Here is a 14,349-nt window from a genome sequence, read left to right on the forward strand (position 1 = left end):
ATAAGAAAAAAAAAAGGTTCCCCAAGGGTACCCCCTACTGTGTCTCTTCACCGTATGTGGAGAGAATTTAGGATGCAGGCTCTTAAGAGCAAGAAAACTAAATAAATCCCCCATCTTGGAGGTTCGTGCCAGAATCATAGCAGCTGGCCTAATACATTCAGATTATCTGATGTGCATTGATGACCAGGGAAAAAAACTGGTATTACCCATATAATCTTCAGGTTTCTGAAAACCACCTTACATTTCAATTGTTTTAACCCTTTAGGAATGTCTAACTTGTTCAGTTGCAGAAATAGCCTGTAAGAGACTGTGTCTAACAGGTGTCACTCGAATTACCCTCATTGATGTTCAATAGGGTTTATAGTGAGACTGCCAACTTAAAGTTGAAATGACCACACCATCTCCCGATTTAAAAGGAAGCTGTGGACATGGGTCTAGCTGAAGCTTCTGGGTTACTTGTTCCCCGGGCTAAAGGGAAAGATAGTAGTACCCTCATTAAGGGAGGGAGTACTATGACAAGCCAAAGAAACCACCTGGCTGCTATCATGGTGGAATGGAATATTGAACTTCTGCTTAAAGTGATTGTAAAGTCTGTTAAAAAAAAAAAAAAAAAAAAAAAGTGTTATACTTGCCTCCTCTGTGCACTTGGTTTTGCACAGGGCAGCCCAGATCCTCCTTTATAGGTCCCTTTTATTGCAGCTCCCAGCCCCTCCCTCCTATCAACTGCCCCCACCACACGCAGCTGCAGCTCCGTGTCTCCATTCCATGGAGCTGCTATTAAGCCCCACCCCCTCTCCTGATTGGCTGACTGACAGCCGCAGGTGCCAAAAGTGGCACAGCTGTCTCAGCCAATCAGAAGGGAGGGTCCCGGACAGCTGAGGGACTCGCGAACATCGCTGGAGAGAGATGGGGCTCAAGTATTAGGGGGTGCTACACACAAGTTTTTTTTTTTTATCTTAATGCATAGAATGCATTAAGATAAGCCTTCTGACTTTACAACTCCTTTAATAGGGAAAGCTTTACACTGCAAGTAGTACACCATCAGTAATAAAAAGCACACAAGACACATCTGGGAAACCAGTCATTTATTAACAATTTGATGCAGAAATTTACTTCTCAATGGGCTGCTGTTCTGGCATACTTCTAATGATATCAGAATCACCTGCAAGACAAAAAGAGATCTTAAGTACAGAATGCAGCCTATGACAACGTATAGAACATGTCAAATCAATACAGTCGATATTAACACTGCACAAGTGGAAGCCTTAAGCTTATGTGATAAACTGCATGGACAGGGACAGCTCTGCTATAAGAAATAGCAACCCCCAAGAATACCACCAACAATGCTCTAAAGCAGTAATGTTCCAAGATCAAATTCTACAAAGCCATCATGACATTGGTAATCTGTTATACCAGTGCTTCAGTGTCCCTCCATACTAATTAAACGGTTAGGTCAAGTATACATTCTCATTTCATCTGCCCCTAAAAATTTGTTTATGTGCTAGGGGGAACACTAGGCTAAGGCTACAGCAGAGTCTAATGTGAATGAACGCTAAATACTTTAGAAGCAGTGTGTGTAGAAAGCACATGTAAACATGGCACTACACTGTGCTGCACTTGATAAAACTGGCTGCACTGTAATGCTCCTAAAAACATCCAAATGTTATACGCTAGCACACCTACTGTTGAAAACCCCTTTGCAGCACTGAGGCTGGGGACCTCACTTTGAATTCCAGCAAGGATGACACACGCTTGGAGTTTGCCTGAGTTTCCTCTGGGCACTCCAGTTTTCTTCCACTCTCTAAAGACATGCTGGTAGGTTGTCTCCTGTCTAAACCGGCCTTATTGCATGCGGATGGCGTACATCAGTGAGTACTCAAGGAACTCAGTAAGGTTATATCTAGACCACTGTTCCTGATCTTTGCGGACAGTATTAGGACAGGAGATGTACCAGGGGATTGGAGGAAGGCTAACGTGATTCCGATATTCAAAAAGGGCCAGAGGCATATCCCGGGAAATTATAGTCCTGTCAGTTTGACATCAATAATATGTAAACTTTTGGAGGGGATGATAAGGGACTATATCGTAGAGTTTGCTAAAGACAACAACATCATCAGCAGTAACCAGCACGGGTTTACAAATGGGCGTTCTTGTCAAACCAATCTTAGCATTCTACGAGGAGGTGAGCTGTGAGCTAGATAGGGGCAGACCAGTGGATGTGGTGTACTTGGATTTCGCTAAGGCGTTTGATACAGTTCCCCATAAGCGCGTAATTTATAAAATAAGGTCTGCAGGTATCGACAGCAGGGTTTGCTCTTGGATACGGAACTGGCTAAAAGGGCGTGTCCAAAGGGTGGTAATAAACAGCGCATACTCAGACTGGTCTGAGGTAGTAAGCGGGGTGCCCCAGGGCTCAGTCCTGGGACCAACCTTGTTCAATTTATTCATAAACAGCATTGAGGTCGGGATCAGTAGTTCGTTATCAGTTTTTGCAGATGACACAAAATTGGGCAGGGCAATAACTGCACAGTATGAAGCAGATATCCTACAGAATGACCTGGACAAAATAACGGAATGGGCAACGACTTGGCAAATGAGGTTTAATGTGGAGAAGTGTAAGGTTTTGCACTTGGGGACTAAAAACATAAAAACACAATACACGTTAGGAGGGGAACCCTTGGGGGAATCAAAAATGGAGAAAGGTCTGGGAGTCTTGGTTGATGATAGATTAGGCAACAGCATGCAATGTCAAGCGGCAGCTGCCAAAGCCAGCAGAATATTAGCATGCATAAAGAAAGGTATGTATTCCAGAGATAAGACTATAATCCTTCCACTTTATAAAACTCTGGTCCGACCACATCTGGAGTATTCTGTCCAGTTCTGGTCGCCAGTCCTCAGGAGGGATGTGTTGGAGCTGGAGAGAGTCCAGAGAAGGGCAACTAAACTGATGAGGGGGTTGGAGGACCTCAACTATGAAGAGCGTCTGCAATCGCTCGATTTATTCTCCCTGGAGAAGAGACGTCTGAGGGGGGACATGATAGCAATTTATAAATATCTTAATGGGGATCTCAGCTTCGAAAAAAAGCTGTTCATTCGAAGGAATTGCATGAGGACTCGAGGGCATACAATGCGATTAGAGGAGAAGCTTTTTAACCTCAGGCAACGTGGAGGGTTCTTTACTGTTAGGGCTACAAGATTGTGGAATTCTCTACCACAAGAGGTGGTTTCTGCGGGTAGTATGGTGACTTTCAAAAGACTCTTAGACTTACATCTCAAGGATCAGGACATTAAGGGCTATGTGAGATGATTACAGCCACACACACCTACACAGGTTGAACTGGTAGGACTATTGTCTTTATTCAACCTCACCTACTATGTAACTATGCGTGTCCATGCAAGATGGGGACCTTAGATTGTAAGCTCCCTCAGGGCAAGGACTGATGTCAATGTACAATACAGAAGGCACTTCCTGAATATTATATATATATATATATATATATATATATATATATATATATATATACACATACACACACACACACACACACACACACACACACTTGCTTAACCTGATAAATGCTTGTAAAGAAACTGAGGGTGCCAAAAAACCCAACCCTCTCGGTGCTATTTTATTGGAGAGAAATTGCCAGCTGGAGGAACAGTGGAAAGAACCAGAGTACAAAATACACATAAGAAACTTCAGCTGGCAACAGAACAGTGGTTGGTGGTACAGGTAGTAGGGGAGATCTATTCCTATCCTCATAATACACTGTGTGTAATGGTCAATTATGCTGCACAGCAATGTTTTGACTACTTAATTAAGCACATGTTCCATAAAACACAAAACTGCAAAAACTGAATAGCATTTATGTGAACCCCTCCATCTACAGATTTATTTTTTTCTTCCTATTTTTAAAACTGCAAGGTTCCAATCACATCTATGCAATGTAAATATTCCAGGACAGAAAGGTGGTTCACTGGAAGACAATAGAACAAATTGGCAACAAAATGTAATGTCATTTTGACTGTTGCAAAGGATAATAAGTTTGTGTATTTGGAATCTTGGGCAGCCAACAGACAGCTTTGCACAGGTCTGACGCTCAGATGAGACAATTTCCTCCAGGCACATAAATAGGAACTGGTCAAGGGCCGGTTTTATTCTGTCACAGTGCCTCACAGCAGAGGGGGGGATTTTTAAATGCAGGTCTCGCTGCTTCTGTTCAGCACTGCTCCACAATGGTATAAATAAAGAAGTTCATTTTGTTAAAAAAAAAAAAAAAAATTTTAAGGCTTGGTTCTATTTTCACCTGTTAATCTGGCCAGTAAGTTATTTTTCAACAGGACAAACTGTTCTGCAGAGGTAGCGATTACAGGGTTTAAACAAACCATTTACTACAGACAGGCGTGCTTACAATGATCAGCTTTTCTTTAGAAAACCTTTATCCCAAAAGGAAAAATATTGTTGCTGTAAATTAGGGTTGCATTGATACCGATATCGGTACCAATACTAGATACTTGTGCAAATGATCCGATACAGAAACCGATACTTTTCTGTGTGGTGCGATTTGTGCCCGTACAAAATGAAAAGGCTCAAATCGCAGTGCAAAGAATTGCACGCGATTTGAACAGGCTGCAGTGCGATTCCTGTCTGAAGCACTTGATTTGAGCCCATTTTATACAGGTTCAAGTCACACTACACAAAAAAAAAAAAACCTCATTGCAGCAACTCAAAATGGCACTCAGTAGTTTGTATGGCCCCTACGTGCTTGTATGCATGCCCGACAACGTCAGGCCATGCTCCTAATGGAGACAACAGATGGTGTCCTGGGGTATTTCCTCCCAGATCTGGTCCAGGGCATCACTGAGTTTCTGAACAGACTGCGGTGCAACCAGGCAGCGTTGGATGGACAAACATAATGTCCCAGAGATGCTCTATTGGATTTAGGTCAGACGAGCATAGGGGCCATTCAATGGTATCAATTCCTTCATCCTCCAGGAACTGACGGCATACTCTCGCCACATGAGGCCAGACATTGTCGGGCACCAGGAGGAACCCAGGACCCACTGCAACAGGGTAGGGTCTGACAACCGGTCCAACTATTTCATCCTGATACATGGCATCCAGGGTGCCATTGTCTAGTCTGTAGAGGTCTGTGCATCCCTCCATGGATATGCCTCCCTTGACTATCCCTGACCCACCACCAAACCGGTCATGCTGAACGATGTTACAGGCAGCATTAACATTCTCCGCAGCTTCTCCAGACCCTTTCACATCTGTCACATGTGCTCAGGGTGAACCTGCTCTCATCTGTAAAAAGCACAGGGCACCAGTGGCAGACCTGCCAATTGTGGTGTTCAATAGCAAATGCCAATTAAGCTCCATGGTGCCAGGTAGTGAGCACAGGGCCCACTAGGGGACGTTGGGCCCTTAGGTCACGCTCAAGAAGTCTGTTTCTGGTTGTTTGGTCAGAGACATTCACACCAGTGGTCTGCTGGAGGTCATTTTGTAGGGCTCTGGCAGTGCTCATCCTGTTCCTCCATGCACAAAGGAGCAGATACCAGTCCTGCTGATGGATTAAAGACCTTCTATGGCCCTTTCCAGCTCTCCTACAGTAACTACCTGTCTTCTGGAATCTCCTCCATGCTCTTCAGACTGCGCTGGGAGACATAAAAACCTTCTGGCAATGGCACATACTAATTATCCATCCTGGAGTGCAACCTGCCTGTGCAACCTCTATAGGGTCCAGCTATCACCTCATGCTTCCAGTGGTGACACTGACCCTAGCCAAACTAGTGAAAAACCGTCAGAAAGATGAGTAGGGACAAAATTCCCCTCCCCCCAGACCAACAATGCTGCTGTCCAAAAGGTGTCCCCTGTGCTACTTAATCCAAAGTGGAAGCACTGTAATACATGGTGTGTTACTGGTCAGATCACCAGGTGAAAACAGAAAGAACAAAGCATAAGAAAAACTAAAGCAGCCACCACAGCTTTAAGGCATATCAGAATTGAGGTCCTCTTGCTTTTAATGGTGAACACCTGTAATTTGGTCAAATTATAAAAAAAGTTTTCTGATGAACAGTAGTGAGATTCACAGCAGCACACTTTATATACTTCCATAACATGGTGACAGGATGCTCTGCTGAGAAAACAGCTAAAAATGCAAGTCACCAAATGAGGTCAATGACAACATCCACTAAAGTGACAAGACACAGGCATAGATGTGAATGGGCCCTTTTCTGATAAGTTTTTTATGTTTTTCAGCCAATATGAGCTGAGGTTTCGCATGTAACTAGCTTTTAAGAATCAGAACTGTAGGAAAAACCAGTGCTGAGGACACAAGACTAGTTTTAATCTAGCGAACGTCTAGCCTGAAATGATCACCAGCAGATCAATCCAGCGAGAATATATTCGCATACAGGAAGCTGCCTACATGCAGAGGCAAGGAAGATAAGTGACCAGTACATACCTGGATCAATAATAGCCAGTGTGCACACTCTGTAGTATTTACCGCAGGCTGTACCCAGTTCAATGTTGTTGCCGCTGTAGTGGTGGACTCCAGTCTTTGCCAACATTGCATAGTATTCAATCTCTGATTTCCTGAGGAGGAGGAACACTGTACATTAAAATCTATTTGAAAAAAATTGCATGAAAACAAAAAAACACAGTTTAGAAACAGGCATACACTCCCACAGCTGAGCAGTGCAGGTTCCCACAGACTAAAACACCGCCTTGGGAGCACCTAAACCTTGGGCGCCTGGACTACGCAGACCAAAACAAGAGCGCCCATAAGGCAGGGCCCAGAAACCTACTGAAACCACCCTGTACTATCGCATGTGATTGAGCAAGCCTTTCTGAAAGTCAGATGTACTTACTAGAGGCATTCTGCTGAAAATTGGAAAGAAATAATCCAAACCTGGTTCTTCTATTCCAAGGTTAGCGTTCTGTGTCTGGTTTAATGCAATTTGTGAGTATGCAAATTTTTTTAGTTTTTGATCTCATGCTTTCCAGGGTAGAGGAGAGATCGGGGAGCTTATAGACTTCAGATGTCTCTATAAAGAGGACCCGTCATCCCTTATTTCCATCACAAGGGATGCTTACATTTCTTGTGATAGGAATAAAAGTCCACTGGCTTCCTGGTTCCTAAAAATGTCCTGCTCTGAAATACCATAAAATCATAAGGATTGCAGGCAGTGCCTTAGAGGTGCAGTTGTAAAACAGTGACAGTTCACATAACCATTGAGAACTGTATTCTAGACATTCTCCCCGTTTTGTCCCACCTATATATTTTTCTGTTGCATGTAGGGACACTACAACTTGTTTACTTGTGTGAATTGTATCTCCCTCAGTTCGCTCCTCATTTAGTGCTAGTCAGTTCAGCCCTAGTTAGACCCTCTATTTCCTCCATGTTCCCTCAGTCAGTGTTAGCTCTTCCCAGAGACAGGGCTTAGGAAAGTCTATGTCTTCTCAGACTTCGAGACTGAAAACATCCTCTGTACTGTACTTGTGATTAGTAATCTTGTGTAGGATTCAACTTCTGTGTCTTATTGAAGCATTAGGCTGCCTGTGGGTGGTGGCTTGTCAAAAAGGTAACCAACCATATTGTCTGGACACACTGAGATTTACTAAAACTGGAATGTGCAAAATCTGGTGCAGCTGTGCATTAAAACCAATCAGCTTCCAGGTTTTAGTGTCAAAGCTTAACTGAACAAGTTGAAAGTTAGAAGCGGATTGGCTACCATGCACAGCTGCACCAGATTCTGAGTGCTTCAGTTTTAGCAAATATCCCCCATTGGGTCTATGGAGGTGTGTCAATGAATAAAGTGCCACTTTCAAACAGAACACTTCCACATGCAAAAAATAAGCCTTTTGTTATTACACAGCCCAACCAACTAACAAGTGAATTAGCAAGCCTTTGAATACCTGCACTACAGCTGAATGTTTATATAGAATAGGAAGAGTCCACTCACCTCAGAGCTGGGCAGTTGTTAGCGAGAATGACTAGCTTGGCCTTGCCCTCGCGGATTCTTTTCAAAGTCTGCTTGTAACCCAGGACATATTTGCCACTTTTCATTACAAGTTGAAGCCTTGAGTTAATAGACTCCAGGGACTTTTTCTATAATGCAGAACAAAAAACTAAATTATAAAAACACAGCTAAAAAGGATAGGTTCACGTGTGTAAAAAAAAAAAAAAATAAAGTAAATGCACTTTTTTTTTTTTTTTTACTACCTGTGATCATCAGATTTGGGGTGCAATGCAGGGCTCCTTCAGACTGTCAGCATCTGTCTGCCACGAACAGGCAGTCTTTTACACGACAGGAAGCATCAATGAACTACCTAGGAAGCTCAACAACGCCCTGGTAATTGAGCAAAGGCTGTCAGGACTTGTAGTTCTCCCATTCACAGGGCTCTGAATGAAGTACACGATTGGGTGGGCAGAGCCCTGCACCCGGGGGGAGGATAGGTGTGACAGGGGTTTTCTGCAGAATCCTACTTTCTAAAGTTTTATCTTAACTTTTTATCTGTCCTAAGCCCAATGCCTTAGCCAGTGACCCAATACCAAGGAGGATCAGTAAAGAACGCAGTGCATGCACAGAATGTCTCCCTAATGCAGATGTATGCTAAAGTAGATGCTGTTTTCCTGAATTTGAAGCGAAACTATACTCACCTGTTCTCCAGAGCTGCGATCCCCTGAAGCTCCATGCTGGCAGCTTCCAGATATTGATCCCTGCCTCTATTGGCCAGCGCGGGATGATTTCACTCACACACACGCACAAGTTCAGTCCCCTCGCACTGCCGGAATTCTACACAGATGCGCATGCACAGCTCAGTGTACGGCGCGAACAAGCAGGCAAGGGAACTTTAATGCAGAAGAGACATGGTATTCCTCTTCAGATTTAAATATCCTGCCTGTCCACAACTTTTTTTATTTTTTTTTCATTTAAGTTTCACTTTAAGAATCAGGTCAGCTGTAACATTTATTTTAAAGAGGCAATTACCTGCAAAAGGAGCCATGCGTCATCCCTGCTGGAGGCCGCATCCATTTTCACTCAGGGTCTGTGGACCCCGGCTGTGCTACTGGCCGGAGGCGCAGGAGCCGCCGGTTACGGCACAGGGCTCTGAAGAAACAGCACGGACGGCCGTTCCTTCAGAGTGCACACGCGATGGCGTCATCGACCGCATGCAATGTAAATATCTCCTAAACGTTGCAAGTTGGTAAATCAAAGGGTTTATACTTCAGCTTTAAGGAGAGGCTTGGGGTTTAAAAAAAAAAAAAAAAAAAAACCCACTCCTCTATACTGCAAAATATGTTTCTTCAGCGACCCCCCCAAGCCCAATAACTAAGTGATGGCATTGTCAGTCACTGCTCTGTTCTTCCAGCACTCACTGGAGCACCAGGCTGGAGAGAGGGTGGGCACAGCTCAGAGGCAGAGCCAGCTGTCAATCAAGCTGCTCCTGACAATATGGTCAGGATCCTTCCTAAGCTTGGAGCAGCTCAGATATCAGCCGATAGTGGGTAACAGCCCCCCAAAGCTGACCATGGATGGCTCAAATCTTTGCCAGTTCAGCCATCCGATCTATATTTAAACCATGTATGGGTAGGCCGAATAAACCCAAGTTGATTTATCAATTTGTGTACAACCAGCATGATGTATTTTAAATGCGATTATTGCTAACTATTTATAACCACTAACAATAATCACTATGTTCTCCTGGCGGGGACCGCCCCCTTTCTGGAGAACACAATAGCGTTGCAGGAGGGATTAGCTCATCAACACTAACTGTTGATGAGAATATAGAGAGTTTCTCTCCCGCAAACCGTAGTTGCAGTAAAGAAAATCACTCCATCTATAGCCAGCTTAAAGCGGTAGTATCCCGCTTTTTGACACTTTTACCTACAGGTAAGCCTATAATAAGGCTTACCTGTAGGTACAAATAATATCTCCTAAACCGGCACGGTTTAGGAGATATTTACAGCGCGAGCGGCGCATGCGCTCTGAAGGTCCGGGGGACCTTCAATTAAGTTGCCGGAAAAATTACTCCCGCGCGCATGCGCGGGAGTGACACCATCGCGGCTCCGGCCAATCATCGCGCCGGAGCTGTCTCTTCCGGCCAATCAGCGCGCCGGAGCCGCCGAACCCGGAAGAGACGACGAGGGACCATGGCAGCGCCTGCAGTGATGTCCGGGGGTCCGTGTCGGGGGCTTCGTTTTAAAGTAAGTTACACATAATGGGCTAGTATGCGATGCATACTAGCTCATTATGCCTTTGTCTTGCAGGTTTTTTTTTTTTTTATAGTTTACAACCGCTTTAAGCTGGGTTACAGAACAAAAAACATAGAAGCACTCCTCTGACCCACAAAAAAAGTTTTGTCCATACAGCACTTAAAAATAAGTTCCCCTTTGTAAGATGTTACACCCATATTCCGGGTGTAAACACATATACCAGCCCCTGCACCCCCGTTTTAGCTGAGAGTGGGGGGGACCTTCTCTCCCTGCTGCCACAATCTAACATGGCTGTTCAGGGCTCTGCCTGCATCATTCGTTCAATGTTCTGTGAATGGATTGCAACTACCAACTCAATTAACTATCAGAGTACTGTTGAGCACTCTGGTACTTCACTGATTTTTCCTGTCAGTGTGAAACTACATAGCCATATGATATACAGGCAGACAGCTCACAATGACTGTAAGAGACTTGCATGGCGAAAAATCTGGTGATCGCAGGTGCAATGCTTTCCAGGCTCCTAATATAGAAACGTGTGGCCACTAGCCCCACCTATAACTGGTGTTTGCTGCAAGGAGCACTGGAAGGGTGACGCATGTTAAACAAAATCAAAGAAAGTTTCAAGCTCAGCTCATTAACAAACCTGCAAACAACTGACATCCAATATAACAATACGCATTAAAAACAGGGTTTAGTCTGCACACGTGCAAATACACATGTAAGCTACAGAGCCCATCAAGGCACCCCATTTTCTGTAGTCCTAACCTGCCCTCTACCTTTCCATTATAATGCATGTACTTCCATTGTGGAGACTCTCAGAAGGCCCCTTTCACACGATCGGAGCGATCAGGTCCGCCTGTCCGTTTTTCAGCCACCCATTCTCCTCTATAGGGAGGCGAATGTCAGTGGACATGATTCAACAAGATCTGCTGAAAACAGACAGATGACGATACGTTCACCATCCATTCAGCCGGTCAGATCAGATGACAGGCGGACCGCTTTCATCTGATCTCCTGAGGAGTGGGACTCTGATAGGTCCATCTCTGCACAGTGAGCAGATAGACCGGTCATCCGCCTGCTCTGCAGGGAACCGAGCAATCCCCACTGAGCAAGTGAACTCAGTCCAAATGGATCTGTGTGAAAGGGGCCTTAGAGTTAAGCTGGATACACACTATACAACTTTTGTTCAATTTCCTTTAGATTTACCTTCAACTATGTAGTGCAGGGGCCTGACTGCATACAAATTGAAAGTGTTTAGGTTTGACCTCATATTATATGGTTTTGGTAAATCTAAAGGAAAAAATCTAAAGACAATTGTATAGTGTGTATCCACCTTTAGGGACTACAGAAAACAGGGTGCCTTGATGCTTACACATGTATTTGCAAATGAGTGGAGATTAAACCCTCTGTTTTTAATGCATATTGTAAGACAGGATAACTTGGCAGCTGTCAGGCTGGTTGGCAAAGTGAGCTGAGCTGAGAATTTCTTTGGTTTTGCTTGTAATACAAAAAATAGTGAATCTTTTTACTTGCGAAAAAAAAAAAAGTGCATTATTTATTCTAAAAAAAAGTGGACTTTTCCTTTAAGTAGTATCTATTAGAGCCCTTTAAATACCTGTTACTAAATGTATATAAAAAAAAGGAGAGTTGGGGGTTTTACTACCCCCCGCCTTGGTACAACTACACCGCCTGGCACCTTCAGCAATCAGTACCTCTGCTGAACACAGGGTCACAGTACAAGGCACAGGGTGTGGGCTTTCCTGGGATAACACGGGGGGGGGGGGGGGGGGGGTCAGCACTCAGTATTCTGCTCTATGAGAAGCAATCCACCATGGATCACTTTTCCCAGGAGCGGCTGCCAGTGTGAATGAGCCCCAATGGGGGGGGGGGGTGGAGAGGAGGATGAGGGGTGCAGTGTATCATAGTGGGGGGAGGGGATTTGGAAGAGGGGTGCAGTGTATCATAGTGGGGGAGATGATTGGGAAGAGGATGAGGGGTGCAGTGTATCATAGTGGGGGAGGGGATTGGGAAGAGGAGTGCAGTGTGTCATGGGGGGGTTGGGAAGAGGATGAGGGGTGCAGTGTGTCATAGTGTGGGGGGGATTGGGATGAGGGGTGCAGTGTGTCATAGTGTGGGGGGATTGGGATGAGGGGTGCAGTGTGTCATAGTGTGGGGGGGGGGATTGGGATGAGGATGAGGGGTGCAGTGTCATTTCAGTGGGGGGATGGAGAAGAGGGGGTGCAGTCTCCGTGTGGGGGGGGGGGTGGTCGGGAAGAGGATAGGGGGGTGCAGTGTGTCATTTCAGTGGGAGGGATGGAGAAGAGGATGGGGGGGTGCAGTGTGTCATTGTGGGGGGGGGGGGTAGATATTATACACTGGGTAATGCTGAGATGTCGTCTGATGGACAATATGTGATGAGGAAGGGTAATGTTCCCCCCGGGACTTCCAGGGCCTTCTCCGGTGCCCCCGCTCCTCAGTGTACACCCTCCCCGTCCCCTGACAGAGGACAATCCTGGGGGAAGCAGGTAGAAGGGCCGTACTCCCTCCACGTGATAGCGCAGGCCTCACTCACCGTCTTCTTGGCGGCCACCATGTTTGCAGCGCGGGTATCCCGGACCTGAGGAGACACAAGAACACACCGTCAGACGGCGCCCACTCTGCTCTACTTCCCCGAGAGCACCGAGACCCTTCCCGGAGCTCCCCGCCTAGATAAATCCCCCGACAGCCGGAGCCCCACTCACCAGAGGTGCAGCTCAAGATGGCCGGGGACCGAAAAAGGAAGGAGCTCCCACAATGCACCGCTCTTCAGCCACACGCCGCATGCTTCAGGGGCGGGGCCGAGTGGAACGCACGCTGAGGTGGAACGCAGCGTTACTGGACGGAGCTCGGGGCAGGACACGTGACAAAACTGGATTAGCAGCGCTGATAGCTGAGACGGGGTTGGGGGGCGATTGGCTGGTTGTCAGGGTGATCCGTCTGCCTGTCCTGGTCATAATAAATATAGAAACGTTCTACTACAGGGATAGGCCTTTTTTAGCTATTTTGGACAGCAGAGTCGGGCAATGCATCATGGGACTTGTAGTTCTATAACAGCTCTAGTGCTGAGGTTATGTATACTTGTACTACTTTCCTCTTATAGTATTGTCTTTATATTGACTGGTGTTCTATCAGATTACCACTACCTGTCAGATAATGTAATGGAAGTGACGCTCAGATGAGAACAACTTACTGCGCATGCGCCATGTGTTCCAACATGGCCGATATGCGCTCCAAGAGGTTTCCTAATGTGACAGAACATGAAGCAACGGCGGACATCTTCTTACACCCACGCAAGACTTGAATTTCACATTTATTTTAGCAGTAAACTCACATTATAGACTGAAATAGACTATTTCACAGCGACCGAGTGAAGTAGTCTGTTTCACTATATAATCTGTTTGTCGCTGAGCAGTGCGGGGTTTACCAAGATGGCCGTCACCACCTTCTGCCTGCAGGTTTCTTGCTATATTTAATATATTAACCACTTGCCGACCGCTCACATTGAGCGTACTGCGGCAAAGTGGTTCGTTATCGTCCAGCTGGACTCCTCCCCTTGTGGGTGGCGTGCGCGCGCCGCCGGAGGCTCGCTCCCAGACACAGCGGGAGTCGGGCCAGGGGAGGAGCAGAGGGGAGGATCACCGCCGCTCTTCCCCGATCGTCGGGGATCGAGTGTGGAGATCCGCCCACTTGTGTAAACAGAGCGGGCGGATCTCCTAAGTGACAGACAGGGACAGATTGCAGGATTCAGCATAGCTGAACCTGCGATCTGTCCCTGTGTCACTCAGTCACCTCCCCCCCACACACGTCAGTAAGCGCCAGGCATACATTAACCCCTTGATCACCAATAAAAGTTAACCCCTTCCCTGCCAGTTTCATTTTTACAGTAACAGTGCATATTTATAGCACTGATTACTGTAGTAATGTCACTGGTACCCCCAAAAGTGTCAAAAATGTCAGTCAAGGTTCCGATCTGTCCGCCGCAATGTCGCAGTCCCGCAAAAAAAAAATCGCAGATCGCCGCAAGATCGCCGCCATTACTAGTTAAAATAAAAACAATAAAAATGACATAAATTTCACGTAGTTAGTA

General features: G+C 45.7%; 1 protein-coding gene across 1 annotated transcript; it reads right to left on the reverse strand.

The window, feature by feature from the left end:
* Positions 1 to 1,068: 1,068 nt before the first annotated feature.
* Positions 1,069 to 13,080, reverse strand: RPL30 (ribosomal protein L30). The gene is made up of 5 exons (XM_082257293.1): positions 12,965 to 13,080; positions 12,796 to 12,840; positions 7,969 to 8,114; positions 6,468 to 6,598; positions 1,069 to 1,162 (listed from the first exon to the last, which is right to left on the reverse strand). Exons 2-5 carry the CDS (start codon positions 12,814 to 12,816, stop codon positions 1,110 to 1,112), a joined length of 351 nt encoding a protein of 116 aa, XP_082113419.1. The 5' UTR covers positions 12,817 to 12,840; positions 12,965 to 13,080; the 3' UTR covers positions 1,069 to 1,109.
* Positions 13,081 to 14,349: the final 1,269 nt, after the last annotated feature.

This window comes from Pelophylax lessonae, assembly GCF_965119305.1.
Source record: "Pelophylax lessonae genome assembly, chromosome: 5".
Taxonomy (NCBI): domain Eukaryota; kingdom Metazoa; phylum Chordata; class Amphibia; order Anura; family Ranidae; genus Pelophylax; species Pelophylax lessonae.